General features: G+C 50.2%; 8 protein-coding genes across 8 annotated transcripts; 6 read left to right on the top strand and 2 right to left on the bottom strand.

Moving 5' to 3' along the window:
• Nucleotides 1-225: 225 nt before the first annotated feature.
• On the top strand, nt 226-1,563 carry EPUS_01325 (uncharacterized protein; the record flags this gene model as incomplete). Its single annotated transcript, XM_007788618.1, has 3 exons — nt 226-366; nt 445-777; nt 895-1,563. 3 exons carry the CDS (start codon nt 226-228, stop codon nt 1,561-1,563), a joined length of 1,143 nt encoding a protein of 380 aa, XP_007786808.1.
• A 920-nt stretch (nt 1,564-2,483) lies between these two features.
• Nucleotides 2,484-3,305, bottom strand: EPUS_01324 (uncharacterized protein; the record flags this gene model as incomplete). Its single annotated transcript, XM_007788617.1, has 1 exon — nt 2,484-3,305. One exon carries the CDS (start codon nt 3,303-3,305, stop codon nt 2,484-2,486), a length of 822 nt encoding a protein of 273 aa, XP_007786807.1.
• A 1,622-nt stretch (nt 3,306-4,927) lies between these two features.
• Nucleotides 4,928-5,799, top strand: EPUS_01323 (uncharacterized protein; the record flags this gene model as incomplete). Its single annotated transcript, XM_007788616.1, has 2 exons — nt 4,928-5,455; nt 5,512-5,799. 2 exons carry the CDS (start codon nt 4,928-4,930, stop codon nt 5,797-5,799), a joined length of 816 nt encoding a protein of 271 aa, XP_007786806.1.
• Nucleotides 5,800-7,263: 1,464 nt separating this feature from the next.
• EPUS_01322 (uncharacterized protein) lies at nt 7,264-7,902 on the bottom strand (the record flags this gene model as incomplete). Its single annotated transcript, XM_007788615.1, has 1 exon — nt 7,264-7,902. The coding sequence occupies one exon, from the start codon at nt 7,900-7,902 to the stop codon at nt 7,264-7,266; it is 639 nt and encodes a 212-aa protein (XP_007786805.1).
• A 906-nt stretch (nt 7,903-8,808) lies between these two features.
• On the top strand, nt 8,809-9,629 carry EPUS_01321 (uncharacterized protein; the record flags this gene model as incomplete). Its single annotated transcript, XM_007788614.1, has 3 exons — nt 8,809-8,950; nt 9,001-9,077; nt 9,225-9,629. 3 exons carry the CDS (start codon nt 8,809-8,811, stop codon nt 9,627-9,629), a joined length of 624 nt encoding a protein of 207 aa, XP_007786804.1.
• A 662-nt stretch (nt 9,630-10,291) lies between these two features.
• EPUS_01320 (uncharacterized protein) lies at nt 10,292-13,963 on the top strand (the record flags this gene model as incomplete). Its single annotated transcript, XM_007788613.1, has 1 exon — nt 10,292-13,963. One exon carries the CDS (start codon nt 10,292-10,294, stop codon nt 13,961-13,963), a length of 3,672 nt encoding a protein of 1,223 aa, XP_007786803.1.
• Nucleotides 13,964-16,211: 2,248 nt separating this feature from the next.
• On the top strand, nt 16,212-18,122 carry EPUS_01319 (uncharacterized protein; the record flags this gene model as incomplete). The annotated part of the gene is made up of 1 exon (XM_007788612.1): nt 16,212-18,122. One exon carries the CDS (start codon nt 16,212-16,214, stop codon nt 18,120-18,122), a length of 1,911 nt encoding a protein of 636 aa, XP_007786802.1.
• Nucleotides 18,123-19,238: 1,116 nt separating this feature from the next.
• EPUS_01318 (uncharacterized protein) lies at nt 19,239-22,344 on the top strand (the record flags this gene model as incomplete). The annotated part of the gene is made up of 3 exons (XM_007788611.1): nt 19,239-19,818; nt 19,872-20,316; nt 21,486-22,344. 3 exons carry the CDS (start codon nt 19,239-19,241, stop codon nt 22,342-22,344), a joined length of 1,884 nt encoding a protein of 627 aa, XP_007786801.1.
• Between the last annotated feature and the right edge of the window lie 1,506 nt (nt 22,345-23,850).

The following is a 23,850-nucleotide window of genomic DNA, read 5'->3' as shown; positions in this document are numbered from 1 at the left end:
AGCACAATACGAGATTGCGTTGTGCGTTGTGCGTTATCCGTTGTTGGTTGTTGGCCGCATGCGGGTTGCTGGCAGTTCTGATACCAAGCCTTACGCCTTACACCTCAGGCACTACACTATTCTCCACCAGGTATTCCTCGAGGCATTTCTCGAGGCCTTTTGGACGCTTCAGAACGCATTCTATTAGTTTGTCTTCTTTGCAGCAAACGGATCAGTCTGTCCGCCATGGACCAGGCAGCTGAGAAACCACGAAAATGCCCCGGCCTAGAATGCGAAAACGATGCAAGCACATTGCAATGCCCAACTTGTCTGAAGCAGGGAACAGAGAGCTACTTTTGTTCGCAGGACTGTTTTAAGCGGAGTTGGGTATGCAATTTCTGGGGTTGACAAGGTGCACGCTTGCAACCTCCAAGGGAAGACATCTTGCTGACTTGATGACACCAGGGAGAGCACAAGAAGGTCCACAAAAGTACCAACCCCTTGCGCAAACTCTTTCCTCCCAACATCGTGTCTGAACCCGATCCAGAAAGTGGTCATTTCAACCCCTTCCCTACCTTTGGCTTTACTGGCCCCCTACGACCGGTCTATCCTTTATCTGCCAAGCGAGAAGTGCCCCGATCGATACCACACCCCGATTATGCTGCAGATGGCATACCTCGATCAGAGCAGAAATTTGTGGGCAGGCACAACGTCAAGGTCCTGGATGCAAAAGAGCAAGAGGGAATGAGAAAGGTTTGCAGATTAGCCAGAGAAGTTCTGGACATAGCAGCGACAGAGGTGCGGCCTGGAATAACGACTGACTATCTTGATGAAGTCGTCCACAAGGCATGTCTAGAAAGAAATGTATAATCCCCTATGAGTCAACATTGTAATCCTAGCTGCTAATGTTGTCAGTCATATCCATCACCCCTAAATTACTATCACTTTCCCAAGTCAGTCTGCACATCGCCTAACGAAGTTATCTGCCATGGCATACCCGACCAAAGAGTTCTTCTCGAAGGCGACATTCTCAATCTCGACGTCACACTCTACCATGAAGGGTTCCATGGCGACCTGAATGAAACGTACCACGTAGGTGAGCCAGCACGAGCAGACGCAGACTCGGTCCGCGTGGTAGAGACGGCTCGCGAATGTCTAGATAAGGCGATTGAGATTGTCAAGCCAGGAATGCTCTTCCGAGATCCGGGGAATGTGATTGAGAAGCATGCCAAGAGCCGTGATTGCAGCGTCATCAAGACCTATTGTGGTCACGGCATCAATCAACTCTTCCACACAGTGCCCAATATTCCTCATTACGCGAAGAACAAGGCAGTAGGCACCGCAAAGGCTGGAATGTGCTTCACCATTGAGCCGATGATCAGTCTCGGTTCGTATCGAGACAAGACGTGGCCGGATGACTGGACTAGCGTCACAACGGATGGTTCTCGAACAGCACAGTTCGAACACACCCTTCTTGTTACAGAGGATGGAGTGGAGATTCTGACAGCACGATTACCAACCTCGCCTGGTGGGCCGATAGCCATGCCAGAAAAGGTTGAGGCGGTTCCAAATGGCTTGAAGTAATGAGGTCCTTTCATTACTTTGCAGAGTTTAGATAGCCGGTCTAAATTGTCAATAAAGCAACATGAGAGAGGAAGTGGCTGCCATCCCTTTTATAATGCGCAGCACCCTTTTACAACGCCTCTTCCCTGCTACATGGACGTGCATAACAGTAAGGTATCCATGCCTCGATTACCTTTGTCAGGCGAAGAATTGTGCATATGCCGGTAGCCAGGTAGCACATAATAGCAAAAGTACCGAAAATTCTTTACCCCTTTCAAACATGAAAAACAGTCCTCCGGCGCTTCCAGGCTTCAAATGACCATAGTTTAGGCATCGTTTGACCGTCATTTTCCTAAGATGACGTCTGAAATAACATAATCTTATTGGACTTCAAATGTTTAGCTGCATAATTCTATGTAAACTAACTTAGATCATATCAACGGTTAGGCCGAAACTAAGCACACATTGATGGTAATTTAGGCATATTTTTCAGAGGGCCTTCTCCTGCTAGGTACGGAGTAAGTTAGTGCATTTTTCATTTCATGTTCAGTGATTGTCACCTAGCAAGTTATGTTAAATCAGCCCCATCACTGTCACCAAAGAAGACATATTTTAGTAATCTGTCCATTTGACCAGAAGTCAGGGAGATTCAGGGTGTCAAGAGGTGATTTGGCATTCTCCCCTTGATTAGGAGGTGTCAAAATTTCTGAGCTGGTCCACATATATGAGGTAGAACCTTTTGAGAATCCAGCGACTCCGTCTTTGGCTCGCCTGAAACCCTGGGATTTTTTCTTTGAGCACCTTCAAGCAGGCGGCGGCTTCCGCAGCGCCTGCGCGACCGGCTGATACGAGCCGTGGTTGATCTCGTCCAAAATGCTGGTCCCCTTCGGCTGCCATCCCAGCTCCTTCCTCGCCTTTGCGCCAGACGCCCTGTTCTCGGCCTACAAGAACCACGCGAACGTCTCTCCCACCTGCGTCTGCGCGTCCTCATACGTGATGTCCCGTACTGGTACCTCTAGCGCCGCGGCTATGGCGTCGAATATCTGGCGCGCCGTGAAGTCGGTGGACCCACTGGCATTGAACAGCTCACCGGCCTTGCCCTTCTGCGCTGCTAGCAGATATAGACGCGCGGCGTCATCAACATGCACGACAGTGGTGTGGTTCTTGCCGCCGTTGACGCACGTAACGTTGCCGGCTCGTGCCGACATGCCCATGAACAGCTTGACGCCGCTGCCGCCACGGCCATAAGTGAACGGCGCCACCCGCACGCCCACAACCCGGATGCCTCTTCTGGCTAGCGCGAGCGAGTGCTGCTCAGTCTTGATACGAGCGCTGATAGGGTGTGACGATGGCGGTGATGCCTCGGTGGTTTCGGCTCCTGTAGGGTCGGGCTCAGCTAACAGTGTGCCTGAGGTGATTACCAGCGGCTTGTTGGTGCCCGCTAAGCCGTCGGCGATGGCATCTACGGCGGCCATGTCAACAGACATGACCGCATCGTACGTGCCGACGCCGATCGTATAAGCGGTTGCGAGGTGTATAACGGTGTCTGCCTCGGCGCTCTCACGGCGCAGGACGTCAAGCGAGGTGATGTCCCCGCGAACGGGCACGGCGCCGAGGCTGCGCAGCTTCTCATCGCTTGTCTCGCTCCTCGAGAGCGCATGTACATCGTAGCCGTCCATTGCGGCAAGCTCTGTGACCACGGAGCCGATGTAACCACTGGCGCCGGTCATGAAGAGTCGCTTTTGCTGTTTCCCAGTCGCCATTGTTGTGGTGTTCGATCTTAACTTAGGGGGGAAGGAGACAGGGAATTGGCTAAGGGGGAAGTTGTAAGACTGGGTGTCAAATGTGTTGAGTAGTTTGACAAGATCAAATCCGGAAAGAAGCTGAAGAGTAGAATCAGGAGCATGTAAATATATTGAAAGGGCCGGAGCTTGCTGCCAGAATGCTTGATCATTCTCACCTCTGGCCATCACCTTCTAGAACACCCGTCAAACATATTCTCATAATCGTTTAATCGGTCAGATATCACTTAGAATTTGTAAGAAGTCTCAAACATTCTGATACCTAGCTCCTGGCAGTTCCCAAAAATGGCGAGCAATGCGGAGTTAGAATGCTCACCCCGTCCGAAGCCCGCGTATTCCCGCCTATCTCCATCAAGGGCCGCGTTCTCGTTCCTATACAATGCCAAAGCAGCTGAAACAGGGTTAACTATTGGTTGTGATGAAAATACGCTGGGTAGTGAATAGGGCGGGATTGTATTTCGAGTGTTGTAATATTCTTCCCCCCTTGCGATTCTCAATGCGGACGACTATCAACCTTTCTTCTTGTCGTGGAAGACGGGTTCGATAGGTTCAAAAACTTCAGAGTCAGAGAAACTATGTATGCCCTGTCCAATGACAATCAATCCCGATTTAGGTACTTTTCATATTGAGAAAACTCTATCTTCAAACGGTTATTTCTTCGACGTATCCTGGTTTCGAGGAAAGTTTGGGAATATCACCAGCGCCGGCGCCGATAGGGCATACTGTAAGGCAGGCATACCAAATGGGTAATTGGTATGGAGTCGTGCATCAAAAGTCATCAATATACGCTAAAATTAGAGCGCTACTAGCACAGTCGATCCAAGCTTTAGCGCCAGGTAAAAAATGTGCTAGAGAGGTGGAGCCCTACTACGTAGAGCTGCTGCTATGACCCCCCCTCTTTCCTACAGTAGGGGGCAGAAATATTCATAGCTTGGTGCTAGTAGGAGCTAGTTACATTTACAGCGCTACAATCATGGCATTCACTTTGTGGGAGCTTATCTCGTTTCAACCATGCAGATAAGCTGTGTGAAAACCGCTATTGACTATCAGGTTTGGCGGTTACGAAAGCAATCTGATCCAGACTACTACGTACAAATACTAGCGCCGCGCTATGAGTACTTCTGCCTAGTACCGTAGTAGATCCCCAGGGCCCTCTTTAGACTACTTGACGTAGTTCACAGGCCTATGTCAATTAAGCTTCAGCCATCTGCCCCTTTTGATCATCTCTACGCGCCTGCCGATTACTAGTAAAATAATTAGCACAAGAAGGGCTAGCTTTTACTCATCTCGCTAGCGTATATTGAAGACTTTTGATGCACCACTCCGTATCGTTTGACATTTGTGAAAAGAAAAGGTCAACCGGTTTATGAGGCTGCGGAAGGGTCCGAAGCTTGGCGCCAAAATTTACGGGAGTTCTCAGATCCCCTTCCTCTCCCCCCCTACTTCATTCCCTTATTTCTCTACCAATACTCACTCAAATTTAGGGAATAATGAGTTCTGAACAGGGAAATAGACGGCGCGTCTGCCGAAAGTCTTATTCGATAGATCCTCCTTCTCCTGCGGCCCCACGAACGCTGAAAACGATGCTTGATACGCCGCGCCGCGCGCGCCTCCTCGCCGATGCACGCCACACAGCTGGCAAACTACCTCGCACAGAGCCATTTAAGATACATAATATATCTGAAACAACTGGCTATCGAATCATCAAAGAAGGAACTGCGCGCCGCAGTCAGAAAGTCCACAATCGAGGTCGAAAGCAAGTACTTGCTCAATATGAGTGTGAAGCAATTGAGGCAGTAGAAGATGCCAATTTTGGCTTTGCTTCTTCTAGTCATTTCAAGGTGGCAAAGACTATTGGTATAGCTAATGGCTCTGAACGTGCTATTCAAAGAAATATAAAGTTGCAGGAAGTCCAGCGTACGGCTGTCAGAACCAACCAGTGCCCCTCCACCTTCTGCGACATGGCAGTCTCAATCAATTCTGTGCAACTCTCGCTACCACAGGCGATAATCGCGGGGTTCTTTCTTGTGTTAGGATTCCTGTACTTCGCTTTTCAGATCAGCGAACTCACACGGGTGCTGTTAAGCACATTTGTGACCCCGGGAAAACCTGTAAGACCTGCTGGCCATTGCTCGCGTGCACGCAGAATTCGCTGATGCCATGCTAGCTCACATCATTCGGTCCACGAGGATCTTGGGCTTTGATAACAGGCGCAAGCGATCTAGGGATCAAATGGGAGATGAACCCTCCTACTTCGCCTGATCTAAACCCTATTGAGACGATCTGGAGAATAATAAAGCAGCGCTTGAAGTCCAGGGGGGTCATCTTCGAAGAAGCTGTTCTGCGCAGGGCTATCCAGGAGGAGTGGGATAAAATAACTCTGGATGAGATTAATAGGGCCGAAATGGGCGTCCTATCCCCTATTAAAGGGGTGTGTAGCATAGCAGGAATCTGAGGACTCCCGTAAATTTTGGCGCCAAGCTTCGGTCCAAAGCTCGGAGTGCGAACCGAAGCGAGCCGAGCCAGGGATGAGCTACGGGATTGGTGCTCTGACTCGTCACTTTCCTTGGTAACTTACCGTGTCGTGTAATCTACGTAGTATGGTTGAGCGCCTAGCGTCGAGCTTGGGTTCGTGAGATTTGTCTTGGTAGATCTCCTGGTTACAAAAGCAGTGCCAACAGGCTTGAACGCTTCGCTTGAACCTTGAGACTGGTTGATCGATACAGCATTGGCATCCACCACGGCATATACTATAGATATGGAAACTTACACACGCAGAGGGGAAGGCTGCTAATGCATATCATCCCATTTCTGGGCACTCGTTTGCCTTTCCCAGAAGCTGCTAATTGGACTTCCTTGTGGGGATTTGGGGGGCGGCCTTAGCTTAACTCTTCTTATGCAACATGTTGATGACCTGTATCTATGATCCTCTGAGAGCCATAGCTGCAAACGTGTTCCAGACAGTTGCCCCCGTTCTGGCGGCCATTATTGATGATAAAACTGCAAACTGCGCATGGGGAAGGTCGACAACAAAACAGCAGTGGAGAGATAGTGGAACCGCTCTTACAATGCCAGTCTTTGGGTGTTGCCATCTGTATCCAGCTTGTGACACATGGGGCTTTCAGATTGGACCATGTGGATGTTATATCATCTTTCGTCTTTGTCCAACTTGACAGACCAATTGCAGGTCCAGATATGCACCTTATAAGAGTACAGGGAACTGGTAGAAGGAAGACACACCAGACTTGATATTGTCTGAGACTTGTTCGTATAGAAGTAAACTAATGACAACTTGTATCTTTACCCCAGAGTCTAGACATGCCACCAACACCCAGTGGGCTGATCGTAGGGGCCATCCATCAGCGCCCACCAGAGAGGGGTTGCCAAATATGCGTCGTGATTCCCCATTTGGTCCTCAGCAGGATATGATATTTTCTGATCTGTATAGTGGTGTCTGGAAACCAGTAATTCTCTGCTCCAAATGAAGTGTATTGTGCAACATCATGCATCTCATTCTTTTAACTTGCCACTTTTCCCCCTTGCCTTCTATTGTTCTTATAGAGTGCAAGAAAAATACAGCACTTCTAAACCCTCAGTTCAACTTCTTGAAAGTTCGAGGCTCGCAAGACGTGCAGTGTACTTGTCCAGTAGTGTTCACCGGCCTGCTCACCGAGACCAAAAATTGATGAAAGGGGCCCATCCATTCTTGGATACTGTAGGCAGTCCTTATTGCAGATATAATTGAATTTTGCAGACCTATGGGAAATGGCCCGACGGAGTTCAAGGAGTGAATAAGGCCAGCCGTTCAGCAACACTTGCAGTTGGTTACCCGTTCTATTCTTGTCAAATTTGACACAGGCTGTTTTACCTGAAAGGTTCCCGAGGATGTCCCGTGGCTGAAAGCTGTCGATGGAAGGTTTCAGAGCTTTTCCTTGGTCTTCGACTCTATGAGAAGCGCCTCGCCTTCGGTCATCACCGTACCTCTCTCGTCCAGAATATGGGCTCGCAGCCAATATTTGCGGCCCTCCTTCCGGGTAACCCAGGCCCGGCAAATAACATCAGTAGGGAGGATAACCGGTGCTTTGAATCTTGTCTCGAGGGAGGCTGTGTATATGGGAATTGACCTGTCGGCTTGATGCAATATCGCGCACATTCCAGTGAGCTCGTCTAGAATGCAGGCCAAGACTCCGCCGTGAGCAGTTCTGGGATGCCCATTGATTCCAGGCTCAGCAAGATGAAGCAGCCAAACACAATCGAACACAGACGGGGTGGGTGATGGAGATGATTTGGTGCTGGGAGAAGCTATCCGATTGAAGGGCGAGCCTCCTTCTGGCAACTTCAGGTCGTGTCGGCAGAGGCTCAAACAGTAAGGAATAGTTGTGGGCGTATTGATGGTACGAGCGAAGAAAGCATCTTCCCCAGTGGCTTTGAGGTATCTGGGAGACGTGGGAATGAGCCTGTAGCTGGAGGAGTCAAGATACTTGCCCGCCCATGTAGTAGACTTGAAATGCGAAATGGCTGCAGCTGGAGCTGGGCTGTCTTGGGTGTCTGCATTCATCGTAATATCGACGTGAAGAGGGTTACGCGTCCAGCCTAAGCCAAGGATGCAGCACTGCTTATGTGCAGTGGTGGGAAAACTGCGGTGGGAAATGAATCTGATGCCTCGGCTCTGGTGGAAGAACCTTCTACCAGGACATCCTTGCAGGATTGCGGCAAAGTGGGGTCATGTGACACTTGCGCGTCTATTGCAAAAATATCAAGTAGCTACAAGAATCACCTAACTAGGATTTCCGGCTTCGTACTTGTACTTCCAAAATCGCTCCCGCGACGTACCATCAAAGCATCTCCAGCGCAGCTCTAAGCTGCTGGGGAAGATCCGAGCTTCCAGGGCCCGGAAATCGGGTGTGGGATGAATACTACGTACGTAGTATGAGGTCTGGTCTGGTTAGTACGTATTACCACTACTGTGCGGAGCATTGTCTTGGCCAAACTCTAGAGCTCTGAGTGCATAAAGACGAGTAACGCAATACAGCTAGTCATGCACAGAGAATGGATGAGTAGATCATGTCAGTAGGTCGAACCTTGCAAGCTAGACGCAAAGCTATGAGCAGAGTTAGCACTTATCTCTTGCCCAAATTGCAACCACGATAGTTATCCGGCGTTGCTATGTGACTATGTGACAGGTGCATTTCAGACCCAGCCTCTGCCCTGTTCCTGCCCTGTTCCTCCTCTTCACTTGCTAGCAATTTGCCAGCACCTGCCTTCCCTTCAAGGGATGCCCGCAAATCACGCTGCATAAAGCCCGCAGCTCCGTTTGTCAACTCTTTTCTCTTGTATATCCACAACCAAACACAAACCGCATCTCTCAATCTTGCATCAACAACTCCCCTTGCTGTAGCTTTTATCTCCTCCATACACTAGCTGGGACCATCTCAAGCCTCAGTAAAATCACATATCCATCAAGATGCGTTCCGGTCTTGTCGCAGCTGCTTCCGCGGCCCTTGTGACTTCGGTTGCTGCTCAAGCTTCAACCACTATCTCTCAATCCATGCCACCCACTGCTACTGCTGGATTCAACAGCGCGCCAATTCCTCGACAACAGAGATGTAAGACGCACTTCTCCCGGAAAGCATAGCCAAACTGACCCGTCTTACAGTCCAATGGTGTTTGGGCCAGAGAAATGCTTGTCCACAGATCTGCGGCGGCTCAGCTACAACGAATAACTGCGAGGAGGTACGTTCATCCTTATCGCGATGGAGTTAACATTGCTTCTTCCTTACCGTGAGATGCCCAAGGCTTTCAACCTGTCTTTGCTCTTCTCTTGAATAGCTCTTGTTCAATTCCAAAGTCTCAAACACAGGTTGACATCTCTTTGCACAGAATGATCTGACCTACTCGTGCGTTTGCTCGAACGGCACTGTCCCTGATGTCTCCGCGTATCGAGATACCCTGCCTTTCTACATCTGCACGGAGACGTTCAACCAATGTATTGCAGCACACCCGGACGATGCGGAAGGACAAGATACTTGCCAAGAAAACCAGAGGTGCGGCACATTGAATGCCACAGCAGTTGAGAGCAGCTCGAGTGATTCTTCCGCCTCATCGGCCACCTCAGCTACCTCGGCTTCCACCGTGGCAACTTCCACCTCGGCCGCGTCCGGATCAGCGTCCGCAGCTTCAACTGCGAGTGCCGCTCCGACCAATGCTGCTGTTACCGTCTCTCAACAGATTTCCACAACAGCCCTCGCAGCTCTTTTCATGACCGCTTTCAAGCTCTTCCTCTAAGTGGCTCATCGACCGAAGCATTTCTTTCAGCATACTGCATTGGATGAGGATATTCTGCTACAGGATAACCTTACTCATAACTGCTGACGATTGGAGTTCTTCTTACTGGAGACAGAGTAGAGCCACAAGTCATGCCGATAGCAATTCATCACGAAAGGCCGACATCCTGGACTCACGAATGAATGTTGGCATGATGGATTTTCTAATACGGACAACTTGCGGAGTCCTTCTGCATCTCCCTCAAGCGTGCACAAACTTCCTGTCCTTTAGTTTTTTCGGCCGAACTTGCTTATGTGCTTGCAAGGCACCTTTTTAGAACCCTAGCTTCTCTCAATAAGAAGTCCTTGCTTTCGCAAACAGCTGTTTCTATCAACTACCTCTGTCTGAAAACTGCTAAGTAAACTCGCCCTTCTTGTTGCCATCACTATACCGTAGTTTTGTATGTGACTCTTCGAGCTGCATTACTTGTATGCATTGCCTATGCTGTGGTGCATGAAGGATGACTTCACAAAAGGGAAGATCCATGTCAGTGATGGGAGCATCCAGTTTCGGCCCGCTTCCGCTAGAGACGTGTGATCGCCACACAACGCTTGGAGGTTACTTACTTGCCCATTCACAACTTAGACAGCATTCCTCTGTCGAGGATATCGTCATCCACCGCGATGTGTGCATGGCAATACCAACAGTACGACGCAAATCATCGGCAACCATGGCAATCGCCACAGAACGGCCGCAGTTCCTGGCAGGATCCACGATTCACGAACCAAAATTCTCACATAGCCAGCCCTCCAGTCGCACAAAGTCCTCTCAATCCTGTGCAGGCCTACAATATCCCCACTGCGCCCAGTTCCTCGGGCTTGGGTGTCAGATATCATCAGCTTCAGCAGTCTGGGCTTTCTAGCTCAAACAAACCACCACTTCCTCCTCGGCCACCTAGTGGACTGGCACACACTCCTTCACCGGCCCCGCTTGCAGGCGGGCCCATATGGCAGGCCTCGATCTGGCAAAATCCCGTGCTGCAGCCCCAGAGCGGGTATGTACAAGGATCCGGATATGATCTTGGACAACAATGGTCATCGGGAGCCTTCTCAAACCAGCAGCCCCACTCACACTCAAACTATCAACCACCTCTCCAGTCTCCAGCACCACCTGCTCCTCCTCCTCGGCCTCCCGCGTATCAATCCCAAGCACAACCCGATTCTCTACAATGGCCGCATCAGCAAACCTTGCACTACGCTTCGCCTCTCCAACAAGATCAGGAGGACCACCCACAACCTCACAACTTTAGTCAACCAAATCAGATTGAACAACCGTACCTAGAAAACCGTCCGATCACGCAATATCCTCTCACATCAAACGAAACACAGAACCATCACAATGACCAACAGCCACCTGTTTCCCCGGAAGTGACACATGCAGTGTCATGGGTCAGCGAACCGCCCGTGCTCCCAGCCAACCAGCATGTGAGCATTGAATCTGGGTCTTCTGCGCTTGGAGCTGGCGGACCATCTGACTGGGAGCACTTTCAAGCTTCAGCCGGGGATGTTGAAGATGAAGGCACGAATACCGCAAACGCCGAGGACCGGCTAGGGAAATTTGCTGTGAACGATGCATACGCCGAACTGCCCACCGATTCCTCCCAAACTGCACCAAAACAAGAATCCTCTGGTCATGCTCCCATGCAACGTACGCAGTCTACCTCTTCCGTTTCAGTTGTGGGTGAAGCCCAAGCCCGTGAGCATAGCGTATCGCCAGAACCTAGCATCAACGGTCTGCGACGTACTGGAACCATCGATGGTGTGATTCAGGCCTGGAGCACACCATTACAAAGCAACATCACCCCCGGGGAAAGCCGGAAGAGCTCGGTATCAACGCTTGATCGTTCGCGACGAGATGCGTTCGACTCAATCAGGTCTTCGTCAGGGCAAGCTCTAAGAGACTCCCCAGAAAACCGGGATCAGCAAGGGGCTTTGGAGTCCAACCAAATTATCCAACCTGATCAACAGCACTCAACTAGTCCCAGCAATGTGCCTGTGCGGCAAGATTCTATTGCTCCTCCATCACTTTCGACGAAAATCATAGATAGGGATCCCTACGCAGACCTTGGACCCGAATATAGGGCTTCTCTTGCTCGTTATGTTACTATGCTCAGAAAAGAAGAAGCTGCTCCAGAAGAGGAACGGTATGAAATCTTCAGGGCATTTGTGTTGAAGGAATCACGCCTCCGGAGCATATTGTATGCTGTGGATGCTGACGATACAGATATTTGGAATCCAGCACGAGCCCGTGCTAAAAAGACAGAAAGTACGAATGTCGTCGCTGCACCATCGCAGACAAATGCGCCGGGTGCCAGCCAGTCACTGCCACTTCAGGTAGGCATATCAGAGGCACCACAATTAGCTAGCGACTCATCTCCGAGGCTCAAAATTGACACCAATACAGCTGTTAACGAAGAATCATTCGTTGTTGTTGAGCGAGACGATCAGTCTGAATATAGTCCGGGTGGTCGGCCACGCATGCCACGACGCGTTCCGCAGAGGACTGTTTCGCATCCTGCACCTGCACCCACCCAGAAAGCGACATCATCCCCCAGCGACTATGCACCGATTGTGGTTGATGAATTGATGCGCTCGCCTATTAACAAAGTGCTAGCTGCTAAAGAAAGTTTGCCGCTACGACCTGGCACTGCACCTTTACTCATGCAAAGCAGCGCAATAAATAACCCTATCAAATTCGAGCCTCCGAGGCCAGCTTACACACCCTTTAGATATGCGGAAGGCCTCCAAAGAAGCTCTGAACAACATGTGATAGCACGGCCGGCTTACGAGGCTTACTCGGCATTAAGACACCAATCCGTGGACTCTGGGCGTATTTTGGCACAAGGCACAGCTGACCTTATAAGTCCCATACGTCGAGACACCCCCGTTTCTGCCAATGGCAGAGTTGTGCGTAGTGAGCATGAAGAGGCTTTTCTAGGACTAATTCGGGAGAAAAGCCGTGTCTACCGCAAAGGAAAGCTAGGGAAGGCGGCCGGTCCCCTGGCCGAGGAACCAATGCCGTTGCCAAAACTAGTTGATCGGCAGACACGAGCAGTAAATGGTCTTCGCACGTTCATCCCAAGGATTATGCCTCAGCAACGTCAGCGGAGCCATAAAATCTTGGAGCAGGAACGTGAGATGAACAGATTTCCGGATATTTTCACTTGGATCCCTGAGACTGTTGTCAAGTGGGATCGACAGAACAGGGTGATTCGGAAGAAACAAGAAGACGAAAGACAAGCTAGGCAAGAGGAGTCCGGGAAGAATATCGACGCTCTGTTTAACGAGCACGAGATAGGATACTCGGACATTGGCCAATTGGAATTGGAATTCAAGTTGGCAGAAGCTACTAGGAGATACGACGAAGACGTACAAGAACTTGATTCTTTCACAGACCAGGTCTTCAATCCCGTGACAGAGCGTTTGAAAGAGGAGCTTATCCACCTGAAAGCACAATATATGCGAGCCGTTGATGTATTAGACCTCGATTCCGATAGCGGCAGTCAGTACATTCAACGTAATGACGATCGTATGTCACGCTCAGAGGCTTTGACGATTCTGCTGGCATTATATGAGAAGATGCAGATCCGACACGTCAAGATAGCTGAAGCTCATTATGAGCGCGAAAGGCGCAGGAAGAAGCTCGAGCTGTCCGTCCTCTACACGAACGGCGACAGCGAGGCGGTGAAGAAGCTTGAACAAGAGTTCAGTAAGGCTGAACGTCAACAGGCTCTACATGAAGCTCGGGAGAAGGACTCGCGAGCAAATGAACTTATGGATACCTTCGATCGTGCGACTGTGCGAGGTCTTGGCGACAATCAGCAATTCATCGATGATGTTTCTGCAGGATTGTCAAGTATCAACGATCTGTTGAAAGAACGTCCGGAGAACGCCAAAGAGCTGTTGCTGGCTGGCCTACACGAAACCCTCCGATCAATAGAAGAGCTCTTGGATTACGTTGCGAATGATTCAAAATCGCTCCTAATGCTGTCAAACAAAGTTGACAACATGCTCAACAGCGCAGACTATGATGTTTCTGTGGCCGAAGCCAGAGTGTCTAATGCAACGCAGGCGAGCATGAAACTTCTCCAGGAGGAGAAAGGCAGGGAGGATGAACGTATCAAAGCAGAAGTTGACACCCGGATGGGAAGTGTTGCCAAAGGACCTGAGAATGCATTGTTCCTTCTCAAAAGCATCATAAAGCGGACGGGAGATGATCCCCAGCACCAGGATCGGGTGCAAAAAGCTCTGGAAGCGGCCAAATTACGCAATGCCTCGAAGACGCCTGTTGGATGATCCGCCAACTTAACGGCGAAGATGGATGTTCACATACATACAGATGATTCAATGATTTATAAATTGCACTTGTGGACTTGGAGCATGCCTAATCCGAGATTTATTACACTCAAGTACCTATGCAACTGAGCAAGACAATCAAGTTCGACGCCTCACACGAAATGATTGCATGGATAAAAACATCATATTAATTATCCGCAACCACAAGGCACTGAGCAACGAGTCAGATCTCATGATCGCCGTTCGAAAAACTAATCATGACTGAGCCACTCCACGAGCAACAGGGACGGAGCGGCCCCGGCCCCGGCTGACCCTGCCGGTACACGTATGTTCTTTGGAAAGATGGACAATGTGTTTAGTTTAGGGCAGTTTACTAGGACGGGCCTTGGACGAAGCTTCCCGTCGCAAGATGTCAATCATCAACAGCCCCAGTCGTACTGTACTACGTAGGATGTGGCGCGGCGTAGAATTTTTGGTTCAGTCTTTGGACGAATCAGGATTGTGGCAGCCCCATGACGCATTTGGCGATCATGATTTACATTCCCCCCAAGTCATGCTGTTATTGACAAAGGCCTTTCGAGTATGGCAGAGTCAATAAATCTGTGAACAATGAAAAGACGACTGATTACGTGGGCAAAAGAAGAACAGGGTGAGCCAAAGAGCTTTGGTTATCCTGTTGGTGAATACACGGCGGAGTGGGTTGAATTGGTGGAGTGAGCCACCGTGCCTGCAAGATTTACGTTTAGTTGAGCCACTTGGGCTCCACCATGGCACAGTAGACTGCAGCTCGGCTACTGCATTGAGACACTGGCCCGGTTATGGCTCCACCAATATGCTTGTCAGGTTATCCGTACTTGGAGAGAGATGAGAGGGGTCGGGCGCCGGGCGCATAGAATAGGTAAAGGCGATCGTCCGGACCTGAGTGCCTTTCAGTGATGGCTGGGGGACAAGGCACCAATCACGAATACGGGACGACCTTAAATCATGCTTCAGCTTCATACCATCGATTTATGCCGGTTGCATTGCAGCTTTGCTATGTCCTGAAGAGGCAGAAGCTGGATCACCCTGTCTTCGAGCAGCAGACACGGGACAAATACATAATTCATCTTTGCTCATTGGTTCGATGATAGCTGTTTGCACAGTACAAATTCATCTATTTGTTGATGATAAAATAGTGGGTAACGTATTTATGACCCATGCTTCGCTAAACAACTAGGCCAGCTCTTAGCGAGACCTGCGCCACACTAAATCCTGACCCTCAGTCCTCTTTAAACTCTCGTAGGGATCCCGGGGGGCTTAGTGCTGGGGCGTCGGGGACGTCATTTTGGGCCACCTTCCGCCTCCTGCTCTAGGATAGTATGGTAGTAGACACCTCCACTCCCTTGCATTTCGCTGAGCCAGCCATCATTACTTTCCCTAACCAAAGCTAACAGTCATTGAGCAGTACTCGTACCTTACCTACCTTACTTTCACGTTCCTTTCTCTATCCCACGAGTCCCAAGAGCGTCACGCGTGGTGAACTGACCCGCATTGCCATCAAAGTCAGCCATCGCACCCTTCCTTTCGCAACGTTCACGAGCAGACCGTAGGCGCCCCAACACCCCGCCGCGCACAAACTCGCTCCTCCTGGCATCGAAACTCTTCGAAGCCTCTTGTCAAAATTCCGAGACGATCCATGACAATTACAAGAAAGCGCGCAGTTTGGAGTAAATGATATAGAATTTTGGACCCCTACGCCCAGGGGTCGGGCACAACTTTGCTGTTACAACATCAGCATTGGTCTTTCTGGGAACAAGCGCATGCAATTCTCGAGTAGCCTGCTGTCAGGAAGGTGAAGCGACAACTCTAAGGCTGATTTGAAGGGGTTTTCTCTGCTGTGCAGCGGCTGTACAGTGGTTGTTGACACAGCGGCTCAGCTTGAAGCCTGCGCCACAATCTCGCTCACAAAGGTGGGCCTTACCCTCCCAAAATATGCTCTGATGCTGTACCCTCCCACTGCTGCACCGCTCGGTCCTAGCAGTTGTTTTGCTTCGATTCTTACACTCTCTTTTCCTCTTCTTTCCTTCTCTATTTACATAGCCTGCAACCTGAACAGTGCCCTTCTTAGCATTTGTGGTCAGTACAGAGAAACAATACCCATTCAGCTAAGATGTCCACGTATCTAGTTGCTCCAGCTGCTCCTTCTTTTCGACCCATATTCCCTAGAGACTTTCAATTGCCATCCTTGAAAGCTAGACTTGGTCGTTTAATGGCCGGTTCCTCATCTGAACCCTCTGAATCTCCCACGGACACTTCAAAGGTGTCACCAGCACCCGGCGCAAGGTCCTCGTCTGCCACCTTTGTCAAACCATCGAATCCGCCAAAGCGGTCACCCAGCCAGGGGAGGTCTTCAAATGATCCTTCACCTAGACCTGGGAAGCGGCCCCGGCCGAATCCACCTCCCATGACTGCAGCAGCAGCTCTACAGGACAAGCGCCGAGCGGAGAAATCACAGATTCCTTCCACAAAGACTAGTCCTAACCCAGCCAAGGAGGCCCTGAGTGTCTTGATGGGAATCGATAATGGAGCGACAAGTGCTGTTCAGGACACGCCACTCGAGCCTGCTAAAACCATAAGTGAACCCCTCAACATGGTGGCTCAACACATCCAAGAGAAGCCAAACGACACACATTCGGATAGTCCTGCACAAACCAGTCCCGTAAGTCTATCAAGCATTGGCACTCTCGAGAGCAATGTTGCCTTGTCCGGTCTGGAGACGGCAACTGTAGACAGTCCGCGGTCCATCGATGCTGCAAGCCAAGAGGCCGAGGCATCACCAGAGAAGGCCTCTCAACGCCCGTCCTCTGCTGACGAGGGTCCAAAGTCTTTCTCTTACCCTGGACCCATGCTGCAGGCTCAAGTGCACTCTAATCGGGGCATGAGCTTGCCGGGCTCAGAGTCACGGAATTCAGAGCGAACCTCGTCTAACAAAAAGCATCGTTGTCCTTATTGTGCGACCGAGTTTACACGACACCATAACCTCAAAAGTCACCTTTTAACCCATAGCCAAGAAAAGCCTTACATCTGTCAGACCTGTCAATCCTGCTTCCGTCGCTTGCATGATCTCAAGCGCCACACCAAACTTCACACTGGTGAAAGGCCTCACATCTGCCCGAAATGTGGTCGTAAATTTGCCCGTGGAGATGCTTTGGCCCGGCACAACAAAGGTCCCGGCGGCTGTGCTGGTCGTAGGGGCAGCACAGGTAGTTTTGGCGGCGACGATGACTATGAGGGCGGAAACGAAGAGTCCATGGAAGGCCTCTATGGTGAGCCTGAAGCTATGGAAGAGGAGGAAGCCTCAGGAGGAAGACAGAGTGTGCCAAGTATCCGCCGCCAAGGTCCAGCAATGAATGTGAGAGGACAAGCGGCGGAACAGGGGAGTTTTCAACCCCGGCAGCCAAGCACCTATCCACCAATTCAAGGTCGCCCTCCTGGCGGTATTGCCGCTGCATTATTTCCTCCTCCTCCTCCCAGCGGACCGAGTGGCTCGGGGTCTTCCGCGTCGAAGCTGTCTCAAGGCGGTACACATAGCTACCCACCTGCACCCGGCAGCTCTTCGAATTTGCACCCTGCTGGTTCAGGCGGTTCTATCTTTCCTCCAGGCTCTATGACAGAAAGTCCAAAACCACTATCACCTGGTGCTCCGCATGGCACCCATACCGAAGGAGGCCTGTATCGTAACAGGTCTCCCAGCATGACTTCACAATTCCAACAGCAATCCTATGGCCGAGGTTCCAGCCGAAGAAGCCCACCGCCTGCCTCGATGGCTGCTCCCTTGTCTACCACAAGTCAACTGCCACCACCCCACCCCTCTGGGCTCAATCCTCCAGATGCGCGTTATACTCTGCCGAGTCAAGGACCGGCCCATCCGCCTACTGGCCCAACCGGGCCACCTACCCACATGAGTGGAGGAGGTTTGTCCTCGCAGAGCAATAGTCTGTCCAGCCATGGACAATCTGCAAGGGGCAGCGGGGAGAACTCGGCCGCCATCTTTAGCCCACGAGAGGACAGGCTATGGGCCTATGTGAAGAGTCTTGAGGACCGAGTTAATGGTCTGCAGAGTGAGGTTGCGTCACTCAAGGACCAGCTGGCCGCTGCGAGTCAGCCCAACTCTCGTTGACAAAGACCTGGATAAGGGCCTTGTCTAATGGTGAAGGCTTCCTGACCACTGCCACCCGTCCGACATTCGTTACTGGATCCTTTCTCGGCGCTTCAGACTCTACTGCCAGGTGCACTTCATGCTACCCTCGTTAATAGATTCCTCCTCGACGTACATGGCATTGCTGGCTAATGCCCTGGATCTGACCATCGTTGATAGACATTTCTCGCGGCGTTCAAAACGGCCACCACAGGTTGTGTCAAAAGTTGACCATGGTTGCTTTCGTTACCGAGCACCTACTAGTTGTTCGATGTTCTTCTTGTCCGTCACTATTACAAATACCCATCCAGCAATCAGCCAGGGCGTTCTGGGGCGCTTTAATCTTAGCGTTCGTTCATCATATTATAGCTTATCAATGCATTTCAGCTTCGAAACCTCCTTTGGACGATCCACTTGAGAACAAAACGAACGCAAAAATTGAATTTTTCTTCGCAGAAAGGATTACCATGACCTTCACCACAGCATTTGAGACGAGATCCATCCGGGGGTGGTGAGAAAGCTGTTTCGATGTCTGACGAACTATGTACATTACGCATTTCTCTCGTTTATTTGTGAACAAAAAGCGTGGCGCACAGCCAGAAAGGCAGACATGCATGCATGCATAGCACATACCCGTTCTTACCCTCGCTGGACCAGACATATTAAGGCAGGTTAATTACAGATACTAGAGCTATATACAAGTGTATGATAGTTATGAAGACGCTAGCTAAGTAGCTATCCTTCCAAGGCTATCCTTCCAAGGCTATCCTTCCAAGGCTATCCTTCCAAGGCTCTCTCGGTCTGTTGATCTTCGGTCCCCAGGCAGCAGCCGCCCTGCATGACGCTTCTGCTCTCTGCCTGGACGATCTGACCAATTGGGGAGTTTAGCAATGGCTTAGTCAGTAATTGATAACTTGCGCCCTGTGACCATTTTCAACTGCGTCTGCGAAAGAATATATCCATAGGTGATTCATCTTCCACATCCCTCAACCTAGGACATCTCGAGAACCACGTGCACTCACCCAGTAGTCCCGCTCTTCCGGTAGAAAGCTAAAAGTTGAGAGGCAGTGTCACAAGCAGAGCCCCACGCCTCATACAATGGCAGACAGCACAATCATCAAGACACGCTGCTTTTGCGGTGCAAATGAGTACTCCGCTTCCACTTCCAACTCATCCCTCCCGCTTCGAAGACATTTCTGTCACTGTAACAGTTGCCGTCACGGTAGCGGACTCTTACAGTACACGGCTGTCGACTGGCCGAGTCCTGTTCCCGATAGCAATACGCTCACGAAGTACGCCTTTTCCAAGAATTGCGACACCTACTTCTGCTCTACGTGTGGAGCACACATGTTTTGGCATACCCATCATCCCACGGACTACGTGGCTGTGGTGCCAGGTCTCCTGGAGAACCCAGACTCGATATTGGATATCACCTCTCACATCTTCGTTGGAGACACGATTGACGGTGGCTTCAGCGATTGGCTTGCCAGTTTCGAAGGTAGACCACTTCCCAAATGGGAAGCGGAAGAAGAAACGAGTAAAGTCTTGGCGTCAGGTTGGAATGGCTCTGAGGGTCAAGATCTCGCCCAGGATCTCGCTCAGGACACTTTGCGTGCCCATTGTAAGTGTGGTGGAGTGGACTTCCTGATCAAGCGGCCGCGGGAGCCTGAGGAAGCCGGTAAGTCAGGCTGGTTGCTGCTGAAGATCTTGTCTGCTGAATTCCTCACTCAGACAAACCGTTGGATCCAAAGGAATGGTGGGTTCGAAGCAAGAATCGATACCTCGCAAGCAACTGCGCCTGTAACAGCTGTCGTCTTACCTCTGGCCTGGAACTCGTACAATGGGCATATGTTCCTACTCCCAGGCTGGCGAATGCAAGCGGCGAGCGCTATCAATTCAACTGTTCTACGTTGAAATCCTTCAAAAGCTCCGAAAACGTGACGCGATATCACTGTGGTCGCTGTGGCGCTACAATCTTCTATTGGAGCGATAGCCGGCCACAAGTCATCGACGTGGCGGCGGGCCTCCTGGAGGCTCCTAGTGGAGCAAGGGCAGAGGGCTGGCTGGATTGGAGGATGAAGATTTCTTACGAGGGAGATGCCACTCATGGTCGTTTGCTGAAGGCTTTCAAGGAAGGGCTGGAGGATTGGGGAAAGCGTAATGGCAAGACCTACAGGTAGTGAGCAGTGACCAACCTCTCAGAAGTTTGCTCCGGTCTCTGCTAAGCTAGGTTGGATTTTACAGGACTGCAAGGGTTGAAGTGTTGCAGTAGCGAGGCTAACGAGCGATACGTCGGGATGTGGCCAACTTTGCTTTTACTACGGGGGGCCTGAAGAAATATTAGTCTGGTGCTAAGAGCAGCTACTATGTGGTAGTTATCATCACGAAAATATATTGTTATGATTCGTCACTTCAAAGCTTGTTTTGTGTGCATCCATTCTGATAAGTCAATTCATCACATCTGACTTCTTTTGAGCATAGCTGTTCTGTACAGAGATAGTTTACAAGTAAAGATACTAGCGCTGAGCTAACATGACTTCAGCCCCCCCTTAGTACGATAATAGTGAGGGGGTTCCGTAACAGCACTGGCGGCCTAAAAGCCTGGGGAACAGAATCCGTGCTGCGCTCTTCCACTTAAAATAAAACGTGTGAGCAGCGACATGAATTCTCTCCCCAGGCCTCGTCCCTTAGGTTCTTGTTCTTTTCGAAAATTACTAATAGTTGCCAACTGACTCCGCCTACAGTACTCCGTATATGGCAATGAACTCAGACACGTATGCAGTCAAGGACCCAATTGTGAGTTGCCGATGATCGTACCAGTCTGTAGGATTTTCCGCGCAAGCATGGAGGACGTGTACACATTTGACTGGTCCGAGAAAAGGGATACATTAACCACTCCGCCAAAAAGACAGCGCTTGTGGGTTTCGAACACACTTAATTGATGTACCCCTCACTGACTGTCCGTGGCCGGAGTCTCGGGATGAGCTTCAAGGCGGCACGGACCACTCGTCTCCGTTTTGCTGATGAAGTGGCTGGTGCATTGCGACAGATTCGGGTATCCCATCAACGTTGCTGCTAAGTTAGTGGATTCCAAGGCCTCTTTGTTTGCTGTTGTCGGTCATGTCTAGAGCATGATAGACATGCGAGACACGTTATGAGTTTGGAGAGTAAGGTCCAAGTCCCTCTCCACCTGCTTTTTTACATCCAGCACTCTCTTCCGGCATCTGCTTGTGTTGGCCATCTCAAAGCAAGATGCTGGACTTTGACAGGTGAGTATTTGAGTATATATGAACAATGTTGCAACTAGGAATAATGAGGAGCTGATATGCTGATACATCCTTTCAGAGTCCTTCGTTCTCCAACCTTCCGATTTTTTGTTGGGAAAGATCGCACATGTCTCACTGTTCCCAAGTGCCTTGCGAAGGATCTTTCGGATCCATTACATGCAATGATGAACAATGAGCACATGGAAGAAGCAAGAGAGGGCCGCGCTAATTTAGAGGACGTAGAGGAGTCTACATTTGTAGGCTTCTGCGAATTTGCCTACACGGGTGACTATCGTTCACGGATGAAGGACCCTAAGCCAGAAGTTCAAAGCAACAATGACGCACCAAGTGAGGAGGACGTGGTACCAGAAAAAGCAGCTGCGGAAGAGGAACCCATGGCGGCAGAGCCTGAGCCTGCGCCTGAGCCTGCGTTTGACGTCCCAATTGAGGACACCTGGGGTGGTTGGGGCCATAACAAAAAGGCCAAAAAGGGCCAAAAAAAATCAAATACTGAGCACCTTTGGGACGACTTCAAACTACTCACATTTGACGATTCTGTTCGCACGAACGAACAACCAGCTCTGAACAGCGACCCATCTATATCCCACACACCAACCGCGTCGCTCCTCTATCACGCGAAGATGTATGTTTTTGCCCAGAAGTATCTTATACACAACCTACGTATCCTCGCTCTTCGCCATCTTCACGGCTGTCAGCAAAACCTGGCTCTCACAAAGCGTGATACTGGGGATATTCTCGAGATTCTAGAATTCACGTACACGAACACTGACAGAGCTCAATCCAACGACGACGATTTGAGGAAATTGATTGTGCATTATGCGGTTTGCGAAGCCAAAATTCTTAAGCGAGACCCCGATCTTAGGGGTCTGTTGGAAGAGTATGGAGAGCTGGCCTGTGATTTGTTCTACAAGAGCTGAAATGAGTTCCATCAAGTTTGCATCTATACTCGGGTAATAGCGCTAACATATTGCTGTTGTCAGGTGGACAGGTAATACTGATTGGGACATGTGTCATAATGCACTGTTCATTCTTGTGTCACACCACGAAAACCAGAACGAAGGTCAGAAGAGGAGCAGGAAGTCAGAAGGATAGCAGTCAATCCTTGTGAGATGCGACTCGCCTACACACTACCTGATACCTAAGCTCCATGCCAATTTACCTTTCTCTTGTAATACACGGTCATTCACATGGCGTGGGAAACATGGAAGGAGGAGTGAGAGCAACAGAGCCCAAGAATGAGCATGAGAAGCGCTCCCTCGTGCACAAGGGACTGCTGCAATGTCTTGCAAATGTTTCTAGGAGGACTGCCTCTTGGGAACTTGGGAACTTGGGTACTTGGGTATCCAATCCGGTTGTTACTACTACAGCATTTTCCCCAGACACACCATTAGGCGGCAATGGTCGCCAGGTCTGTTTGAGACTTGGTATTCAAGCCCAGCATGGCCCTAAATGACTGGCAGACTGTGTTATGTAGATTCTAGATCTTTCAGTCAAAGTACATTAGACTTTCGAAGGGGAAAAGGGTTGACTAATAGGTACGGAACATCTAAAGATTCTTGCCCCAGGCCTTGCGGCACAGCGGAACACAACTTGCCCGAGGCCCATAAGGAGTAGACTGAATTGGTGGCCGTCTGGGCAAAATCAAAAGCGTCATAATGATTGGGCTGTTCTAGGGCGACTCTTGCGCCTAGATAGTCCCATTTCTTGTGACAGATATGCAGGAGCCAAGACGGCCACCAATTCAGTCTTTTTCCTGCTAAGTTGGTAAGGCGTGTTTACTACGGTAGGAGGCAGAAGTAGCCATAGCTCGGCACTAGTATCTTTACCCGGAGACGGCCTGCAAACGAGATCGCTATGCCCTAAATAGTTAAGAAGTTCTGTGATAGCCAATAAGTATGAGTAATTGTCTAAGAAGCTTCTAGACATTAATGTGGCGCTGTATCTGAACTAGCTGTTACTAGCGCCGAGCTATCGCTACTTCTGCCTCCTACCGTAGTAAGCTTCGTGGACTAAATCTACGGCCAAGTCAGCCTAAGGAAGTTCAGGGTATTACACGTGGTACGTAGTAAGTTACTAAGTCCGTCATCTCTCTGTGGTTGTAACAACCCATTAAGGATAGACAAGATCTACCATTGAAGGGCGATTACCACCTCTCCGCTCCTTGCTCACACATCAAGGAGGTCTTTGCTCTTTGCCGAATGAGAGGATAAAGATGGGCGTTGCGGAACTTGGCTAGTACGTAAAGGCCCACACAATGGTTACTGAGGGTAATCAACTTCTATCATGGAGCATCAACAACGATCCAGGCTTACTGGCCAGGATTGATGACTGACTCGCCCTTGCAAAGGTACACCGCAACAAGCCGCGCTTGATTCCTTGTCCGTGTAGCCTGGCAACGAGCTCTCCTTTCCTTCCATCACCAG

Source organism: Endocarpon pusillum (assembly GCF_000464535.1).
Source record: "Endocarpon pusillum Z07020 unplaced genomic scaffold C720987, whole genome shotgun sequence".
Classification (NCBI taxonomy): Eukaryota; Fungi; Ascomycota; class Eurotiomycetes; order Verrucariales; family Verrucariaceae; genus Endocarpon; species Endocarpon pusillum.
This window is presented reverse-complemented; position numbering and strand designations above follow the sequence as displayed.